The sequence below is a fragment of the Rhipicephalus microplus genome, chromosome X (genome assembly GCF_043290135.1).
Source record: "Rhipicephalus microplus isolate Deutch F79 chromosome X, USDA_Rmic, whole genome shotgun sequence".
Taxonomy (NCBI): Eukaryota; Metazoa; Arthropoda; class Arachnida; order Ixodida; family Ixodidae; genus Rhipicephalus; species Rhipicephalus microplus.
Window position 1 is genome coordinate 185,005,119 of NC_134710.1, and position 22,096 is coordinate 185,027,214.

The following is a 22,096-nucleotide window of genomic DNA, read 5'->3' on the forward strand; positions in this document are numbered from 1 at the left end:
TTGGTACATATAGAATAATGGTAAACAACAGATCGGCATAAAGATATATTTTCAATATACACAAGTCACTTAAACTGCACACAAATCAAGGTATCTCATACTTTCGATATGTTTCATAAATGAAGCCGTCGAGGCAGCATTCACTGCTTCTGCAGATAACGCATTCGGGTGAAAAATATCGCGAGGAAAGGGGGCGAACTTGTGGAATGTGGCTAAGTGGCTACCGAAAAGTTTTCTCATGAGTCATACCCGATGATTTTCATAACAACTCACATTTACCAGAGCGCCTCTTCACGTTGTGCGTCCATGGCGCCATGTGCACGCGCTCCGTCGAAAGTGCATGGCGCAGCAATAACCGTACGTTGGCTCACTAAAAATCTTTGTTGTAAAACACTCTAAATTGTTTCGCAGCTCATACAAACACTACCGACGCTTGCGAAGTGAGAACAGCCACGGCAGAACAGCCTGAATCACAGGAGTTGTGGAACACTTCGCGCAGCCAGTAGTACCACGTGATGTCGTTTTACACGTCAGAGAAGGATTCTGGCAGATGGCGCCATGGTATCTCCCCTCCCCCGATAGCGTTTGGCGGTCCTCAAAGCTCTAGAACTTCAGCGCCTTTTCGTCACGAGTAGTGAGATAGCATGAAAGGGTCACGCTGGGCATGCTCTAAAAAGGTCGTCGACCCTCCCGTTTCGGTAGACGCGGGCCTCCACGCAACATGGTCTCTCCTGCGCGTGCTTATCAGACTGATTCAAGGAGAACACGCAGGTCACTTCGCTCGCTGCCGCGGCCGCGTTCACGAAAGGAGCACGCTGCTCGAACACGAAGAAGTAGGAATTGTGACAGTTGTTCGTGCTTGTCCTGTGTACACTCGTGCCATGGCCTCTGAGATGGCGGGCATGCGGCATGTTTCACACCGGCTGTGCCAATGAAGGAGGTTAAAGTAATATTTGCTGGAGTGGAGGAGGCAGCCCTCTCGTGAAGCCACGCACCGCCATCTTGCCATAGGCAGAAAGCGCGCCCTCCGCAACTCAAGTGGCTGCGATCGCACAGATGTTCCAAATATTCGCCGTGTTGTAGCGTCTGGACCTTGTAATGGATACATCGTGTCTTCCTCAAGGCTACATAGGTCAAGTGAGAAGGTGTTCTGGAATAATGGTTCAGTTGTGAGTATCATATTTCGAGCTTGATGAAAACTGTATGCCGGAACACATGCATGTTCATATCTCTCAACCGGTCTTCACATATCACAGGGTCAATACTTTTTTTTCCTAACAGGTTTCTTAAGGACCCAAATGCTCGAAGCACTTCAGGACGTGCTGTTGAACACTTGTGTCATTTGGTGACGGGATGACTGGTAGCGAAAATACAGCGATCACATATGTATAGGCACATGTCTAATTGTTACAACCGGACTGGACTGTGACCCGCAAGTTGTCCGGCTGCGCTAGACGCATTTCTAAAACACTTGCAATGTCCACTGATGCACATCCTTGTGCTTCTTGATACCACTAGAGTGGTAAGCGACTGGGAAAAATAACACACCATTAACTATTCGTTGAAATTAAATAGGTGTCTCCGACAGTTCGTTTTTGATTAGTGCCAGGGGCGTAGACAGAATACATCACAGTGCACGACACGGACGAAGTGAGTGCGCCTGAGCTATTATGGATCTTCACCAACTAGCCCGGTCATAAACCTCTCTATGCCATGGCGAAAAAAATCTCGGGGGGACGGAGGGAGGGGGGAAGGGGCACAGTTCCGGTCTACCCATTCCTGGCTACATCCCTGCTTCTTAGTTGTGTTAATTAGAAGCTTACCTCGCTACCACGAGGGTAGTTAACATGGTTTGGGCAACGCACAGGGGCCAGTCTTTTTTTTTACATTCGTACCTTTTATTTTGTAATTCGAAGTGCACCGAGCAAAAACTGGTGTCTTAACTGTGCAATGTTTGTGGTGCAACTAAGAGCGAAGAAAGCGACCATAATTGAGGAATACTCGTGCTGTTATATGTATTCAACTTGAAGATATGAGAGTTCCATCGGCTACACGGCAGCTCTTAAAAAATGGTTCGTGTTTCCTAAGTGGAGCTAAAAGAGCTCTAGAAGAAAATTCTACCGCAGAGAAATTGTAGTGAACCAAAAGAGCTAAGCTTTGACCTCAAGCTATAATAAAAGGGATCAAGAATCAAAAGCCCATTTTTGACAGTTGGGTGGGGAGGAGGGGGAGGGGGGATTACTGCAGCTCAGCTTTCCCTCATACACACTTTTTTTTTTTACGATGAGGATATCCTTTTGTACATGTGAAGCTTGGGACACCCACGTTCATATTCCATGCAAAGAAAGTGGTCGAAATCTACTTATGCATAAAATACCGTTAAATGAAGAATAAAATAAACAAGAAAATGAATGCCGAGAAAGTGAGCTCTGGTCTGGCGAGTATGCTTCTTTTTAAAAACCAGCGCTACATACCCTTCGTCGGTGCGGATGCTTGCAAGGAAAACGCTTAAAGAAACAGAATAAGGTCGACTGTATTCTTCTTTGCCTTTTGACTTGGCAATTTCTTATTCTTGACAATTTACCTTTTAATGTCCTCCATAACCGTTAAAAGCCGCGGCGGAAAGAGGCGGTGGGCGTGCTTTGGCTACCATATCTTGCCTATGACAAGAAGGCCGCCAAGGCTTCACTGCACCCCATTGGTATGTATAGGCGGCCTTCACTCCGGCAAGATTTATTTAAACTTCATTGGTGCCAATCGCACGGAGGGAGCGGGTTTTTAGAGGTGGGCGTGGTCCACTCTTTTTTCCTCACTACGGGGCTCCCACAGAGGATCGAAAGAGATTGTGGTTATAAGAGGGAAAAGAAGAGAAAAGTGAGCCCCATAACTGTCTGCATCAGCGTGCGACACCTCAACAGTAGCTCACAAGGGATGGGGGTAAGGAGGGATTAAGATGATAGTATTGAAGCTAGAAAGAAAGAGACAGAGAGAGAGAGATGCGCAAAGACAGCGAGTGACGACATGAGAGAGATAGGAAAGATGAAACACGGTCGCAGAAATCCGAGGAGCGGGTACCACTTGCGAGAGTTCTTGTCGGCGACAGGAAATGGCGTAAGGCTAATCCTGTCGGCCAGAGCTGCGCTGACGTCGTCGTATAGGGGACCAGCGGCAGAAGGTGGCGTAGGACCAACCCAGTCGGTTAGAGCTGTGCTGTCGTCGGAGATCGCGAGGGCACAACAGGTCGGCACGGAATCCAGCGAGCGAGTCCAGAGCATCGAAAATACTGCCACGCTGTTGGCGCAACATGCGTCGGGCGAGAAAAAAAATTATTCTGCACTTTTAAATAACTTCGCGCCGATTGGGGGAAATGTCGGGCCAGGGTGTACGAGAGATAAAGTGAATGCAGGGGCGTATATATTCTCAAACGAGCTTTTTTTTCTGTAGATTTGCGCTGTCCGTATCAGATCACATAATTGCGATGTCTCTGTAAGAGATCGGCATGTTCTGGAAATATACCGGTGTCACACGGGTATTTTTAATTACGATCAAGGTAACCAGGACTGGTTTTCTCGATCACCGACCACTTTATGGCTGTTTCTACACGGTCCAAGCTCTGGTTCGAGCTTGGGTCATATAAAGTGTACCACGTCACGTTAGCACCCAAAGTCTTGCAGAATACACGTAACACAATTCACAAGTTGTTTATTAAACTCGTTTTCTTTTTACGTTGTATTTGTTTACAAGAGCCTCCTTTATGAAACGTTATGCGCTTGTACTACTGCTGGGGATGTCAGGCATCATCGACACTTGGCGACGCAGGCAGTCACGTCTTCTGCCGTCTGCTGTTTGCGCCAGGCACCGCAAATTTTTGTCTGAGCCAGCCAAGTGGGTGCCCTAGAAAAGCGCACTATATTGCGTCTCTTCTAATAACATCAGATCACTGTTGAGCTAAATTATAGAGAGGGGGGGCGTACGTAGTGCACATACTGTAGCACTCAATTTAGTAATGAACATTTACGTGTCACTGAAAAAATCAGCGTACGATACTCCTATATATAGGCCCTTATCAGCAACTTCATTCGTGATAGAAACACACTAGCATCGAAAACTTTGCGTGGCTCTACAAAAGTAGTTTCATAAATTCATCATTCAGTGGAGTAATTTTTTTATCTTGCCTGTTGCTATGTGAAACTCTTAATCGTAACTTTTTTTCTTATGGCACCCCTTCAGTCAACCGGTTAAAGTGAAGTGGTAAACTCGTTATACACGCCAGACTTTCTCTTGAGGTGCCTCAAGTTCCCCAGCCGCTCCTGCCAGCGGTCAACTTATGTGCTCTTCATACGCTCCGACGTAGTTGAAAAGCTTCCAACACTAGTAAACAATTGGCTTCCATGAGCTCCAACATCTCAGATGGTGCCGCAATTGGACTTAGCGCTGAAGACAATGGTCGTCTGCTTATCATCTGCTTCTCGCATAATACATGATGTCCATACGATTTTGAAAATATGCGAAATTTTATATTGTTTCTAAGAAAGTTGCTTAAAATTTATCTGTTATAGACAGCTGACTTTTCAAGTGTGTTTATATTGAATCATGCTCAATTTTCTGGTTTATTGTGCTTTCAACAAGCTCGGGCATGGAGTGCATAAGCCAGTGAAATCGCGATCTGTGAGCTACATCTCGATCGCGCTAATAGCGATACTCTCTATTTCGATCTGACCTAATTGTGATTAAAAGTGACCATGTAGGAGTAACTAATGTAGATCGTGTTTAATCCGGATTAGCACTGATCGCGAATAAAAATGCCCGTGTGACACCGGTATTACTATACCTTGAAGTTTGCAGGCTGTGTAATATAGGAGGGGGAGGGGGCAAGGCGCAGAGAAGACAGCCCGATCTACAAGTGAAGTCCGAGGAGTGCCGCATTCTACGCTCACGAGTTACACTCGATTCAAAGTTGTTTTCTTTCGTTCACTCGAACTAGGGTTGATTTTCATTGTAATGCTGTTTCAAGGATTCTTGCAGGCTGTTACGTTTGGCCCGGCAATTCGTCTGGGCAGACGCCATTGTGCGTAAAGCCGGTCCGCTAGGATGCTTTCGACCCCATCGGCCCCCAGTCGGCTAGACGCTGTCCTGGAGAGGTTCCAGCTAGTGGTCGGGTCACAACGATAGCTTCGCGAGACAACCCTTTTGTTGAACGGATTTGAACAGCGTGGGACGGCGCCACTGTGGAAGTCAACTTCTCGACCCGGCTGTCGTCGCCGATGCGAAATCGCCCCAAAAGCACCGTCAGTCCGGAAGCGTGGGAAGACGTAGAAGAAGCCGTTCTCACGGATCGAGCGTTTGGGCGGCCATGCTCGAAAGAGTTCTGGAAGCCTGTAGCTGAAAGCAGCCATGGACCACTGCTGATATTCGTGTCAGCAGCCATCTCCCCGTAGGAGCTCAACTTTCCCTCTCCGGATTCTACCTCCTCGCCCTGCGGTGCTTTCAAGGCGTGGGCCGGGTACGTCATTGTGTGGTACACTCGTGCTACCGTTCGACCTTTTCGCCCAGCCGAGTGGTGCAATATCCGCACCCTTTCTGGTGGGTGGACCACTGGGACATGACGTCACCTGGTTTGGGGCAAGAGTGGTCCCCGCCTTCTTCGGACCTCCATGTAAGGGGACGACGGGCTATGATAGCCGAAGGCATTTTGTAAATAAGCGCTGATTTATGACCTAAACCTCTGTACATAGCATAATCTTCTGTATCTCTTTACAGTTCCCATCTTTTATCTTTCATGTAAATAACCATTTCGTTCAGTCTCTTACGAACGCGCCTCCTCCCTGGCGAAGATCGGCTATGCGGACCATAGAGTTTCCCACAATACTTACTAGAGGGAACTCTGGCGCTAGTGTCTATGGGAGCTGCAACGCACGGCGCTTCAGCGAGCATGAGAATGATGGGTAGTACACACATTTGTCCAATTTTCGTACTTCTGGCCTGCTTCTGGCTCCGTGTGTCTTCGTGTGGCTTGGAGCTGTTTTTTCACGACAACATAAATTAGCAAATGTTCACCGTTTGTGCTTCACAACCTTATTCTTTTAAGCTCACTATTTCGAATCAAGTCCCTAAGTTCAAAAGGGTTTGTTCTTTCTTTCAAAACAAAACCGAAACACAGCAATAAACAAAGCCGCAAGTACGAAGACTAGGCAAATGTGTGTACTACCCATCATTCCCATGGTCGCTGAACGATCGCAGCGCCAGAGTGCCCTCTAGTTCATTTTGAGAAACTCATTGATGCGAACGACGGCGGGAGCCAGCTACCTTGAAGAAGCCCGCCGTACCTGCCATCGACCTCGAGCCCTTAACAACTGGTGGACGCGGTAGAATGCCATCATCAACCTCCTACCCTTTACAAGGCGCGCTGATGTAATCACAGCTGGCGCAAGAGCCGCGATCGCATAGCGCACAACGCTTCGCACTCGCCCGCGAGGCTTCCCCAGTTTCACTTTCCAACTGCCGCCGGTCGCGTCGCACAACCATGTAGGAGACAGAGAGGAGGCCGCAGGCGGTCGCCGTGCGTCTAGCATACGTCGCCGGTTCTGCGACGACCACATTAGAGGCGCGTTTGGTCACTTATGGTCGCCCATTCGCACTGCGAGCTTTATGGTGTTCAGTGGATACGTTGGGCAATCTAAAAACGAACATCGAAATCTTTTACTTGTTCAAGAAGAGCGCAACACGTATTCAGAGTTTGGTGTACCTGGGATAAAACATTGCGCGTTACAGCAGTGACAATTGGCAGTTTTTCTTTCTTCAGTAGTCGACCTCAACGAATACTTAGTTTTCTTCACAAAAGCGCGGTTCTGCTGCATGTGCGACCTTTTGATTTAGATGCAGTTTAGAGTGCAGTACATGAATACGATAGTGATATTGCCATTGTGCTACCAAAACATAAGCAAAATACAGATGACAAAAAAGCAGATGATTACAACTCAGGCACTTTCACTGTGAAAGACGTGGGCAGTATATGTAGCTCGCCTTATCGAAGCTTTCTGCAATATTCCTGCAAAATTACCTATTACCTAACTTCAGTGACATGACCAGCGCACCCAGTTCTCTAAAGCATATCTGTGCTTTGGTTGATCACCTCAAAAACATCCGTACGTAATTAAAATAGTTAAACGATGAGTCACGATAGGACGACAATATGATTCAAAGACAATAATTAACCAAGTTTTTGCCCATACACGTCTCCAAAAAAGAGCAATATATTTCTCAAATAGAAGATTGTAGCACCGAGACCTAACGTACCGTAATAAAACAAAAGTAATACTCTCACAGAGGAATCGGTACCTTCTTACAGTGATCTACATTAGGAAAATTCTGCAGTTACCAGAACTCTCTTCGTAAATTGAACCAAAATAATTGTAGCAACAGAAAAAAATGCATGCCTTACGAGCAGCCAGATGATTGTGGCGCAGAAATTCTCGCTCGTACGCGAAAAAAAGAACTTGCGCATGCTAGAATCCAGTTTGCTCTGCTTTGTACTGCGGTCTCCGCCACCGCCGGATAAATGGATGGATGTATCCAGCTGTGCCCTTCAGGTCGGGCGGCGGCTCACACCAACTAGCCATAAAGTTAAGTACTATGACTATGTGTCGAAGGATTGAATTTCACTCGCGCCATGATTGTAGCCATCAATCAGTTCACCTCCTCCTGCTTGTTTCTACTCGTTTAAAGTCTATTTTGCCTTCACTGTCCCTAAGCCCTAAGGCTTTGAAAAATTCTGCGCCATTATCTTTGACATTATATAGGGTGGAGTCCTTTGCAGAACATTATAAAATGTGTAGCCGTTTCCTTCTCCTCTGCACACGCACTACATACCGTGTCTGTGCTTTCGTATTTGGCTCGGTACGTCTTCGTCCGCAATACTCCCGTTCTGGCCTCGAATAGCAGAGAACGAAAAATCGTAGATCTTTTATTTTGCAATTTCCTGCTTGAAAGTTCGGTAGGTTTCCGGTGATGATTTCGTAAATATTCCAATCCTCCACATGTCCCTCTCTGTTTCCTTCACCATCTTCTTAACTGATGTTTTCTTTTGTCTTGGTATTCTGCTGTTGTCTAAATATTTGCTTGACAAATTTCAAGTTCACTTCTTCCATTTAGTATCGACATTCTTCATGTACAAGTAACTGAAAACCTTCCTTGCCCAACGCTCCTCCTCCATTTCTCTCAATCGCTTCTCAAATTTTATCTTGCTGCTAGCTTCCCTGCCCTCAAATGATGTCCATCCCATATCAGCTTGTACTCCCTGATTTGGTGTATTCCCGTGAGCTCCTAAAGCAAGCCTACCTATTCCACGTTGCCTAATTTCTAATCTTGCTTGAACTTCTGATCTCATGCACAAGACTGCATTGCCGAACGCCAGACCAGGAACCATGACCCCTTTCCATATTCCTCTCACAACATCATACCTATAGTAATTCCACAGTGCCCTGTTTTTCATTACCGCTGCATTCCTGTTACCTTTAGTCGTCAGGTATGTTTCGTGTTCCCTTAGGTACTCGGCCCCATTGCTTATCCATACGCTCAGATATTCGTATTTATCTGTTATCTCTAGCGTGACCTCCTGTATTCTAAGCTCACTACCTTCATTGTCATTAAAAATCATGACTGCTGATTTTTTCTTACTGAATCTGAAATCTAACCTATCTCCTTCATTACCGCATATGTCCACCAATCTCTGCAAATCTTCCTTGTTGTCGGCCATTAGCACTATATCATCTGCGTAAATCAATGCTGGTAGTACCTGATCAATAAGTTTTCCTTGTTTGACTAAAGAGATGTTGAAGCCCAGTCCACTTCCCTCTAATTTGGCCTCTAATCCTTGTAGGTACATCATGAATAATAAGAGGGAAAGGGAACATCCCTGCCTAAGCCCCCGTTTTTCCTCTGCAGTCTTAGATACCTGTTTTTCCCACTTTATAACTACTTTGTTACCTTTATAGATATCCTTTAAAAGATTAGTGACTACATCTTCCACGCCTACTGTGGCCAGTATTCCCCATAATTCCTCTTAAACCACGCTATTGTACGCTCCCTTGATATCCAAAAAAATGCTAGCCACAGGGGCCTGTGTTCTTTTTCTGCTATTTCGATGCACTGCGTCAGTGAGAACAGATTGTCTTCCAACCTCCTGTTTCCTAAACCCATTCTGCAGTTCCCCCAGCACCCTCTCATCCTCTATCCATGCCTGCAATCTTTCCTTTATAATCTGCATCACCAGCCTGTAGACCACTGATGTCACTGTTATAGGACGGTAGTTGTTTATATCGGCTTTGAACCCCTTTCCTTTATAGATCATGCTCATCCAGCTTAGTTTCCACCCATTGGGAGCCTCACTATCAAATACTGCTTTGCTCGCTGCCTCTCTTAATGTTTGCTTAAAGTTTGGTCCTACTTTCTTTATTAGCATGATTGGGATACCATCAGGGCCTGTTGATGTGCTATTAGGAACTCTTTCTCTGCCCTTTCCCACTCTCATTGTCCCAGTAGAGCCACTGAACTAATTGGTCCATCCTCATCTGGTACGGTGCATGCAGTGCTTTCTTGGTGTATAAATTTTTCTGTCATCATTGTTTTTATATATTCCATTGCCTCATCTCCTTCTAGTCTGACCCCTTCAACAGTAGTTATAAACCTCTATTTCATGCTTGTCTTATTACTTGGAGAATCGAGATGGGTCCGAAATTTCGCAGCTGCCTTTTTATCTTTTTTGTGTACTTTTGCCAGCCACTGAGCCCCCTTTATTCTAATGTTTTCATTGATCAGAAGGGATGCTTCCCTTCTACAGCTCAGAAAGATTTCCCATTTTCTTTTAACATCATCTGTCGGTTCACCCCGCTGCTTAGCATGTCTGTGTTCCCTATAGAGGCTTCTTGACGTCTTACTATGGCTCTCTTAACTTCCTCATCCCACCAGCTCTTGGGTTTGTGTCTGCTTTTCCCGGTTGATTTAACTCGTTCCTTAGCAAGCTCCAACTCAAACAATCTAGTTAGATTTGTGTACGTCCACTCTGTTTTAGTATCTTCAATGATTATTTTCTCAATCTCTTTAGTTGCTCTTTCTATTTGCCTTTCTGAATAAATATTACCGTGTGGTTTCTCGTAATGCCACCTTTCCAATTTCATTTCTCTTCCAAAACTCAGCTTGATACGTTTGTGATCAGTACCTAAGCTTCCTGACCCATATTCATTTATGTTCATCACCCTTAGTCTATCATATATCCTATGTGACATTATTGCGTATTATGTCGTCGACTGCAGCCTTCCCACCTCCCATGTTGTCTGCCCTTCGCATTTCTCCCTGCTGTTGCAAATGATTAAATCATGTCTTTCACACATATCCATTAGCATTCTGCCTGTTGGGTCAGTATATCCATCCATATCTTCTATTTGTGCATTCATATCTCCTAATGTAATTACCTCACACTCTTCTCCTAGTTCGTGAATGTCATTTCCTATGCAATGCGCCATTTGTTGATTTTCCTCTCTGGTTTTAGCCCCTGTTCACAAGTATACAAAACCCAGGAGCGTCATTTGCCCTGCCACTTTCCCTTTTAGCCATAAATGTTCCTTACAATCCTGCTTGACCCTTTGCCAGTTTGTACTTTTATGAATGAATGCCCCCATACCAGCCCCCTTTCTGCTGCATTCTGTTCTACTACAATATGCCCACTCGTAGTCCGGATTCTTAGGAGGTTGTTCCATGTCCCTAAGATGTGTTTCTACAAACCCATATACCATCGGCCTCTCCTCCCTTAGCTGCTCTTCTATCTTTTCCCACTTCAGCCTATTCCCGCCACCCTGTATGTTAATATACCCCACGTCTGAATTGGCTCGGCCCTCGGGGCTACGTCGATTTCTGCCTCGTACTATACGTGTCTTAGATATTGGTGCCACTTTTGAATCATATCTATCTATACCACCTGTCAAAGAGTCCCCCTGGTTGTTTTCCTCGTTACTAGCTATCCTGCACCACAAAGGGCCCGCGTGTCCCCCCAAAAAGCTACTGCGCGTCCTGCAAGTCACCAACCTCCCTCATGACCTGGCCTGCCATCGAAGTGAATTCTGTCTCGTTGAAAATTACCCCACCTATGCACCTCTCTGTTTATTCCCACAACCTCAAAGCCTTTCTCTCGAGCCACCCGCCATATCTCTTGGTTTGCGTTCACAACCACTCTTTGCCGGTCGCCGTCACGCACCGGCACCTCCGGTATCGTGCATATCACTACCTGTACCCGAGGGGGAATGGCGCGCATGTCATCGTCCCCTTTCGCTAGCGTGGTCGCTTGTCCTGCCATATCATAATTTAAGACATCATTTAAACCGCCTGCAATTATAACGAGGTTTCGTCCATCAGCTGTAGTTTTAAGTTTTGCGCTCGCTTGCCTCATGACTGCTTCCAGCTTGCGTCCTGGGAACGCCCCAACTTCAACCCTCTTGTCCCCTCTTACCCTCTCTTTGATTGATTCTGCGCATCGATTTAAATTCGAGTCCCCTACGATTATCACGTGCTACGACTTTTCAGCTGGAGTGTCCTGCACTTGGGGGTTACTTGCACCTGTGGTGCTGGGTGCTTTGTCCCCTCCCAGTACCACCACTACTTCGCTGAAGCTGGGTCTTGCGACCATTGAACCGGCTGAACATGTTTTTTCCTAACTTGCTTGCTCTTTCTTCTCCGCCGTTCTGGTTGCCGGTGCCCGACCATTCTCTCCGTCGGCCACTCCTTTGTTCACTTTCGCTAGTGCCTCCTCGGAGGACTTGAGCCTCTCTCTCATAGCCCTCGTTTTCTCTTGCTCTGTCGTCAACGCAGTCTCCAGCTCGGTGATTCTGATCAGCAGTTCACTCTGGGCAACCCTCATTTTCTCCATTTTTTTTTCTCGACCTCACATTGCCTACACTTGGCGTCAGCCTCCTCTCCATTTGCGCCTGCACTTGGGTTCATTTTCAAACCCACCCCGCATCCTGAACATTTTACAGCCTTTTTAATCATGTCTTTGTGACACCGATTGCCCTTATGAATTGTTCCACTCGATAATTGCGAAACACGGCGTACGACGAACCCTGCCCTATACGAAAAAAAAATTCTAAGCTCTGCTACAAAAATTTGCGTGTTCAGTGTACGAGCACCTTCCCCCACGGGTGGCAAGAGAAAACACACACACACATACACACACAACACAGAGAGAGAGAGAGAGAGACTAGTAAATATCTGGTGACTGACCCCCGGAAAAGCCGTACAATGTAATAAGTACTACGAAGGTTTAAACTGCTGCCTTATTAATTATAAGCGCAAGCATGAAACTTGCAAAACCATTTATGCTTACTGCAACATATATGTAGGCGATAAAACGTTGCACGTTACTTCGTGTGTAGTTGTTCAATGCATTGATATTGCAGTCATTCTGTGCTTTGCATTTAAGGCAAAAGTGCTATTTTTTTCTTTTCAGTTCTCCCTTTTTTTCAGCGGAAGAATGTTCCTTCATGGAATCAAGTTATTCTATTTATTCAGCTCTTCTATTTAATACGGCAAGGCTCCACGAGTGGGATTGACAAACTACAAACGTTACCCGAGATATTTTTAAACAATTGGTACTTACCACTTCCAGAAAGTTGAAGAGACCCGTTGTGGTCCCGAGATATTCCGCGAATGTGACTTCAAATATTCCCATGGACAAAGCTTGAGGTTTCCTGAAACCAGGACTTGAGAAGTTGGGAGATGTTGCCAACATGAGTACAGTGACACACGCCGCAAGCAGTGTCGCTGTGCTCATGTTTCAAGAATAACGACTGCACTCAAGAATAACATTTATGGTTGACTAGTTAATATTATTTCGCATGTAGCGTGGTGCGTTTACTTATATCTCAGCACACTGCCTCCCGACCCACTTTTCGCCCCCCCCCCCAATCTACACTTGCACACACACGCACGCACACACACACATCGTCATAGGCCATGTAAAACTTTATAAGAAATAGCCTATATGGGACGAGACGGTAAACACGAGGTATACATGCGCACCCACACCCGTGGCTTATAATTGTAGTATACTGCTGAAAAAGCGAAGATTATTCATTTAATTTCCAGCAGCAGATACCGCTTTCTGACATAGTAAGAAGGCACAAAATAAAAACACTCATGCTACCTATTTTTCGTGCACGTGAAAAACAGCTGGTCGAAATGAGCGTGGTACCTTCTACGACGGCGTCTAGCTCATGTCATGGTAGCTATGCTGAGTTAAAGAGCTTAAGTAGGTCAATGAGCGAAATGCAATCGTTCTAAGTCTAACGTGTTTGGTACCTGGTTTAATAGTAATGTGTCCCATATTTATTTTTTACGGGGTCACTTACTTTAACATATGACAATAGTTGCACTCCCTAAAGCAATAATAGACGCTTACTCCGCCTGCCAGAATGAACAATTGTGTTGCTCTCAGGCTTGAAACTATATGCAGGATATTGGCTCCCTTGAAAAGCGTTTCCCGTTGTCTCCTTGTTCACATTAAGTTTTGCTGCCCCCACTCGAGCAAGTGAGTGCGAGGACTCCATAGTTCACAGAAAGTCAAACAATTCGGTACTTTTGTAAAAGACATTGCTAACACTTTCTATGCATTTTAACAAACGCAGGGCAGTTCACATCAAGGCCTATTCGCCACCAGCGTGACAAGGCCGTTGCCATTTGCACTGCACGCGAAAATCGCTTTGCGCACACCATGCAATTCAACTGTGAGCTTTAGTGATTCTAGACGAACAGATGTATTCCGTGAATTTAGACTCAAGGGCCTAACCAATAACAGAGAACTATAGCATGTGCATAGTCCGTAATCCCAGCATAAATTGTAGAGCATTAAAGCTATGTATGGCGTCGCGTTTTGAAGTGATAGGCAGTCCGCGTTCACTGTTGCGACGTACCTGCTATGGTCGACCAAATGTCTCCATCTATGGACGAAGTTTCGTCATGAAGAGGGATGGTTGGTTCTTGTTCGTGTTCACCTATTGTCTGTGGCGCATATCCACTGTGGGGGATTGACTAGGAATAGGGTGGTTTTAACAATTTTGTGCACATTTAGAATAATGGAGATATAACAGAAAGATTACCGATGACCTAGGACACCGTGGTGCTTGATCTAATGCCTATAATTATCTAAATGAAAAAAAAAACAAATTTATTCCTAAAATACAGCAATACTCTTATTTTTATATGCATATATTCTTGTAGACACGTTAGTACAATAATACAGATTAATTATTCAACCTATTACTTTAATTATTATAGTCCCGGACGGCCGCGCAAACGGTCACATTAGAATACCCAGAAACGGAAGCTCCAAAAGACAAAATGACTGACACAGATAAGTTTATACCAATACCACGTAAAGGTATTTCTAAAAGGGATTTCCATGTTGTGTTAAACCGCCTGTAGGTTAAAAAGAAATTGTCTATTGTTTCAAGTTTACCACAGAACGCGCATAGTGGCGAAGGTTGTTTGTTGGGTTAATTTGTCTCTTACATGGATCATACCCGCTATAGGTGAAATTAACAAGGACTCAAATGTCTCTGAAAGAGAGGTAGTTTTAATTATATTACAATAATTCCACTATTGTGGGAAACTCCTATATCAGGTTAATTTCAGGGGATTGGTGGTGGCTTCGGTATACCTCCCTCGTCATCTTCTTTTATTGCGAACAGAAGCAGCAAGTGCATTCTGTAAGAATTAAGCTGAGAGGCAGGTGTTTCGCCTATATCGCCAGCTGGTTATGGACGATATGTGTCAGCGTCGTGAAGCTTTTAGTTTGGTGGCATGCCTTCCTTAATGCTTCTCTATAGCTCAGTAATGCACATATGGGGAAGACAATAATAGTCAAGATACATCTGATTATCACATATTGTTCTTGGTAACGAGAGTGAAATTTACTTGTGGCCTCCAAAATGTGCAATCAGCAGCCTTAAGTAATAAAATGCTATTAGAAGTTCGCGCTACATTGGTCGGCTGGGCCAACCGATATACGACGGGACGCGCATGCGCCCCGGAGAAGGCGTCTCGTCGCTAGATAGGGCGTCTGCCTTCGGCCACACGACCCGTGGTCTGCGCACTTTTGCTCCCACCTGCACCTTCATTTGATTGATTTGTGGGGTTTAACGTCCCAAAACCAGCATATGATTATGAGAGACGCCGTAGTAGAGGGCTCCAGAAATTTCGACCACCCTAGGGTTCTATAACGTGCACCCAAATGAGCACACGAGCCTACAACATTTCCGCCTCCATCGTAAGTGCAGCCACCGCAGCAAGGATTCGATCCCGCGACCTGCGGGTCAGCAGCCGAGTATACCTTAGCCACTAGACCACTGCGGCGGGGCCCCGCCTGCACCTTGGATAGCGTCGCGTTTACGGGGCATCGAAATGAAAGTGTGCGATTCAAGTAGCAGGACATCAAGCAGGATTTGAGCAAGCTGGTTCTTACAAATACCAAGGGCTAGCGCAAAAGGAGCTTGTTGCCTTATTCTTTAACGTGGTGGTATAGCGCTCGTACGGCGTTAGTATAATGAATGTGAATGAACAATATTTAGTAGATTTATGGCTTCCTGGTGTTTCGAAGAGGCAATTAGTGTTATTTGATATAGTAATATGAAAAGCTGGGCGAGTTGGTTTGAGGAAATCATATTAGGCACGCAAAAGACGAAGTGTAGTTCTGTGTAAATCGCTTTCTGATAAAAAAAAACCTGCAATTAATATTGAGCTGTTCAACGCTCATCCTACAACGCTTATTTTTTGTCGCTGCGCTGTTTTTTTCTCCCGTGAGCAGGAAATAATCTCGTAGTAGAAGCGCAGGCGACTGCATAGAGCCAGGGCCGATTCAGCCCTCAAGGAACAGCACTTTCCCTATACTTACCCGATGTTTTCGAAACGGGTGCTCTCAGTGTCAACTCACTCGCTCGTTTACTCTGTATGCAACACCAACGAATCACACTGCAGGGCTACCATTGGTGGCTACTTTGCGATAAATTGGCTACTTTAAGAACCATCTGGCTACGAAAATGTGAGACTGGCGTCATGGCTAATTGATGGCTACATTTAACTCTTGTTTAAGCACATTTAGTAGCCAATTTTTTTTATTATTTGCAGCTGAAATAACAATAAAACCTAAAAATAATACCATTTTCAACATTGCCTGTCACGTAAGGTAATGTAAGTACCAGTCTTTGCCCCAGCAACAGGCTAATGCGCATGAAAGCACCCACACGCAGAACAAATATCAGCACCAAAATGAAGCTGCATGGTCTGTCATTGTGGTAAATCTAGCATTCTATTGCAGCCTGAGGCTTCAAGGAAAAACTGCTTCAACGCTTAACGTTCCCCTTGACTTGTTGGGAAAATACTCTAAAATTTCCCTGTCTAGGGGAAGAACTTTATTCTGCATAAATATGTACAGAAGCACGGAAGTTATACCAACTAACCCGAATAGTTGCTGCGCCAACGGATGCAAAATACGATTTATGGTAGAAAATGCAAGGTTATTCAACTCCGGAAAAACTAACATTCTGCCTATTTACCGCATGAATGGCGTTGCATAATATATAACCCGTGACTCCTACAAATATCTCTATAAGTTCATATACCAGTTGTTTCAAGAAATTTGTACAACATTATTGAAAAATTACAGAAAGGGGGTGTCAGCATGCTACTTTCGGCGTTACCTTTACTATGGCAGAGAGCATATTAAGATGTGCAGGAACAAGCAACTTTTTAAGTTGTAAAAATAAGCAGTCGAGTCAAATGGGTCCATAGCAACTTTGATATTTCTGAAAGCTGGCCACTGGTAATCACCGCGGAGAGATGAAATCTGGCCAATTTACCTGGTGATACCGAAACCATATAACGCACCAAACAGCGCATCTATCATTCACTTCGAAAACGCCTCATCCCTTTGGCTATATCGCTCTGAGGTTATTCTGTTTTGTATAAACCGAAGCTTAGTACAAAGTGTCTTGGAAGTCTGTTAACCGTTCCTTTTACTCACTATATTCTGTTGCTTTTTTTTACTTGTTTGTCTGTCATCCACTCTCCTCAGTATTGTTCTGGGCCTTGCGGTATAAAACAATATATTTCTGCAACTCACTTGGGGCTTAAAGAGCCAAATTATTATGGTCTTATTTTTAAGTTCAAACATACGCAAATCACGTTTATTCTCTCAAAATTGTGTAATTGTAATGCAAGTTTACTTCTATTTGGCTGAAAAATTGGCGATAAAGTTAGAGGGATGGCTGTTCTGGCTACTTCTACGCCTTTTCAAGTCTACCTAATGACAACGTTAAATGTATGAATAGAAAACTTTTAATAAGACTGGCAGAGCGCTTCTAACTGCGTAGTGGGTCACTCCCTCGCCGTGACCGAAAGGCCAAACATCTCAGCAGCTTCCAAACATTGAGCTGTAATACAGGAATGTGGCTGCAACACGGGACAAAGATACAGACAAGGGAACATGTACAAAGGCACACTACCAACTGACTGATTCTCGAAATAACATTCAACATATCTAACAATACGCACTTGCGCAGAGAGTCAAGATCGAAAGCTTTGTATCTTTTGGAAAACAAATTCGCTGTTGTGTAATACGATCACTGGTGCTTTTCTTAACACTACATATATGTTGACAATATGTGTGTGTCTAATTCTCAAATAAAATTCAGTTACAAGTGAGAGTTTGTCTGTGTCAGCTCTCTCTTCATCCGTTCGTGTTTTTTCCCACGCTGTTGAAATTTTTGTGATGATGATTGAACTACCAACTCTCCCAAACACTCACGTTGATCGATGGTTGATTGATGATTTATTTGTGGCGTTTAACGTCCCAAAACCACCATATGATTATGAGAGACGCCGTAGTGGAGGGCTCCGGAAATTTTCACCACCTGGGGTTCTTTAACGTGCACCCAAACTTGAGAACACGGGCCTACATTTCCGCCTCCATCGGAAATGCAGCTGCCGCAGCCAGGATTCGATCCCACGACCTGCGGGTCAGCAGCTGTGTACCTTAGCCACTAGACCACCGCGGCGGGGCATCAAACTTTGTGGTAACGGTACAAACTCGCCGTGCTCGTCACACAGAGTGCCGATAAATTGTTAAGGAAGGAAAAAGCAGATTTTCGGAGATTTTGGGTATCCCAGCAACAATCTTGTGTTTAGCCCAGCAACAAGTTTTATTGTGCAAACATCTCAGCTTTGCACTTTCTTTTTTAAGGAAGAACATAATTCTTAAAGTTCTTCATTGACGGCTATCTTCCAAGTTTGGTCATACGGCTGCTTTAATTGTCATTGAAGCCCCCCTTTGACGTCAATGCGTCATGCACCCCCCATGATTCAGTCGTGACGCACTTATCGCGTGCGTGATGGTTATCCCGTTCTCGCATGTAGCGTATACCTGCGCTTGCATGTGCATTCTGGGTTTTCTTATATCAATTCATTTTTAGTTTTCAAATAAGAAACTGGTCATGAGTATAGCGACCACATGCGTGTGTTCCCTCTTTCTTCGTGATACGTTTTCTTGCGCTACAGTTGGAAATGCTCCACAAACGCCAACTCGCCCAATATTCTATTTTGCTGGTTTAAGAAACTGTCTTAAATTATCTGTGGCAGCATTGTAATGATATTACTAAAATACATTACTTACGTGCGTACGTGTGATGAGAAAGGGTGCACGGGGGATCCTACCCTGCTCTGAGCCCCACACCTTTTTTTTTCTGAAAGACGGAGATGTGGCGGCGAGACTCGACAAATCAAAATTTATAGCCCCGACGTCAAAAAGAGAATAGCTGCGAGCTGCGCGCACGAGGCACTCGTTAAACTCGAAGAACTTTTGTTGGAGCTGGTTGGAATATCTTATTGGAATAAGCAACCCTGCAAAGTTTGAAAAGTGACGGGAGTTCACTTCGCAGGTGATATTCTTGTCTCTGGTCTTCTTGTAAGCTTTGCAGCACTGCTCATTCCACTTATTAAATTACTTAGACGTTCTCAGCTGATTCCGCTGTTGCTTTCTTTTTTATTTTTTACTTTGGTCACCTAGACATTACCCGCAGTGAGTCAAACGTGTTGCTTCATAAATGACTCGCCTTCAAGCTCAACTTCGATTCTCTTTCATTCATGTTAAATCACAGTTCATTCACCTTGCGCCCTAGTTAAGTAAATTTTTTCACGGAGGTACCACCTGCTTGATTTTTTGGAGGGGGGGGGGGCGGTGCACCTTTTTGAAATGGTCATTTTTTGCTCTGTATGCCATGGCAAAAAAATTTGGGGGGGGGGGGGGGGCGCACGGGTACGGTTAGCGCTTCCTCTTTTTTTTTTTTTTTTTTTGTCAGTGCCTGGGCCTAGGAGCGGAGTACAATGGGAACTGGCCGTCGGCGTTAAAGCGGCTTTCAGCCGCCATGCGCCGCCACCAAAGTAGAGTCACCGCCGAGCTAAGGTGGCTAGAATGGGGAGGTGTGATGAGCGGGGCGGTTTTCGCTTGTCGGAGAGGGTCACTCGGCGCGCCGATGCCGCCAGGGGCGCTGATGGCAGCGGCGCGGGTAGGGAGCGGCGCACTTCCCTGTGTTTGCTGAAGGTGCGCTGGTATTTTCTTGTACTTGTACTACGAAATTCTTGTACTGCCAAGTCGTGCTTGTCTTCAAAAATACATCAATGTATGTGACTGTATATGGTGTGCAATAGAGATTGTTCCTAATGTTATTTTGTTCACAGGGATTCACTGCTGCTTATGGGTTTAATACTAAACTCCTCAGCTGTCTGAAGGCCAAAGTTAAAAACCTGGACGAGAAGAGGCATGGAGGCATAGTAGTGGACGAGATGAAGCTCTCTGCGCATCTGGACAATAATTCGTCCACTTATATGGAAGGTTTCGTAGACCTTGGCAAGTTCACCAATGCCGCTGAAAGACAGAAAAAGGCTGACCATGGGCTGGTCATAATGTTCCAGCCATTTGTGGGGAAATGGACCCAGATCATTAGAAATAACTTCTAGTACTGCCGAAGCACATTTGTCAAAACATCTTGTAATGTTCTGTTTCTCTTCAGGTGTATTTTTGTCCAGCGGGAACGTGAAAGCCAGGCTACTGACAAAAATTTTAATAGAGGCAACAATTCTATGCGAGCAAGTCGGCCTCTACTTGGATTACATTTGCTGTGACGGTGCACCCTGGAAGAGATCCATGTGGAACATCCTTGGAATACGCGCCAATGACATTCAGTGCAGAGTCGTTCATCCGCGCGACAAACACAGATTTTTGTACTTTATTTCGGATTTCCCTCACCTGATAAAATGTGTGAGAAACACAATGATGAAGCACGGCTTCAACACCCACAACCGATGGGTAGGCTTGCTCTGATAATTCTGTGGAATTTGCGTACGTGATACGTACTGCTCACTGCTAATGTTAATGCTTAACAGTTCCTGATGCAACGTGCAAATTTTACAGGCTCACTGGGAGCATCTGTCAGCCATGTGGAAGCTTGACAACAGTGCCATAACCTTGAAAGCGACACCAAAGCTGACTCGATCGCATATCTTCCAAAATGGATTCGAGAAAATGCGAGTGGAATGGACATTTCATGTTTTCAGTCCGCAAGTTACTCGATGTATGGATTTCTACAAAGATCAAATCGAGGCTCGATACGCAAATGTTGGGCCAACAAGACTCGTCATTGGTCTCATGGCGAAAATGATCGAGGTTATGACGTCCAGGTTCCCAGGAGAAGCTTTACGGCAAAAATGAAATATTCCCCTGTCAATAATTTGGCCAGGCATCAATTTTTCTACGCTTCATCCACCCTGTTTCAGACTTCATAGCCGAAAGGAAGCTGTGCTAGACCAGACACTCAAGTTCCTTGATTTGTTTGAAGCTCATGCAAAAGGGCTTGGCAATTTCTAAGCAAAAGTACCGCGGCAAAAAGTACCGCGGCCACCCTAGCCGAGCCGTCGCTCACTGAAACCCACGCAGGGTCTGCGCAGCTATTATATGGTCAAGTTTTCGGCTTCTTCGCGCTGTTTGAAGTATAAGCACAACTTTTGCAAACGTAAACAGTGAAGCACTTGTCGCACTTGGCAACAAGTCTTTCTCAAAGTCAAGTGTTTTTCGTGGCTATTGCTCTCGAGGACGCGCTCATCCGTCATCTGCTGCGCAGATATATGAAAGCCCGGTCAAGTGACGCTCGTAAAATTGTTCTTGTACCATTATGTTCGCTAGTCTGATAGTGTGTTTTCAACTGTCCATCAGTCATTTATTTAAAAGACGCGTTTTGTGAGTAGCTAATACGTAAAGCATTGATTGATTGATTTGTGGTGTTTAACGTCCCAAAACCACCATATGATTATGAGAGACGCCGTAGTAAAGGGCTCCGGAAATTTTGACCACCTGGGGTTCTAACGTGCACCCAAATCTGACCACACGGGCCTCGACATTTCCGCCTCCATCGGAAATGCAGCCGCCGCAGCCGGGATTCGATCCCGTGACCTGCGGGTCAGCAGCCGAGTACCTTAGCCACTAGACCACCGCGGCGGGGCAATACGTAAAGCATGAGCGCTTAAAGAGGCGTGCGCTCACGTCTATTGGCGTAGTGGACTACATGCAAGCATAAATTGCATGCGCTAAATAGCATAAAATGTCGCTAGACTGCTCCAATTAAGGCACGTGATCTCGTATTCTCTGCGCAAATCTTTGGCATGTACATTTGTTGCCACTCAGAGGAAGCAAGAAGTGGTGCGTCAGAAAACCAGGCACTTTGCTGAGTGATTGCATCGTATCGTTGCCTGAAACAGCTTTATTGTGATGGTACGGAAAACAAAGAAAAACAGCTTCTTTTTCCGCGCGCTTCTTGTAAGACTGCCCGATGTATGTGAATAGATGCTGTTCAGCTTGTCGCACTGTTGACCTTGAGCTAATGTTACACACGTGAAAAATGCGGCCTGCCGTCAGCGCTATCACTTAGAAACGAGATATTTTGCGAACATGCACGGAGATATCAATGCGAAAAATATAGGGGTCACTAAGGCGAAAGCTTTAGAT

General features: G+C 45.1%; 1 protein-coding gene across 1 annotated transcript in view; it reads right to left on the minus strand.

Annotated features, from left to right (window-relative positions):
* Nucleotides 1-12,886, minus strand: part of LOC119175561 (uncharacterized) — a 43,907-nt gene extending 31,021 nt beyond the window's left edge. Inside the window, exon 1 of the mRNA XM_037426467.2 lies at nt 12,647-12,886. Coding sequence (XP_037282364.2) covers nt 12,647-12,820 — 174 coding nt within the window. The 5' untranslated portion in view covers nt 12,821-12,886. The remainder of the gene's footprint in view (nt 1-12,646) is intronic.
* Nucleotides 12,887-22,096: the final 9,210 nt, after the last annotated feature.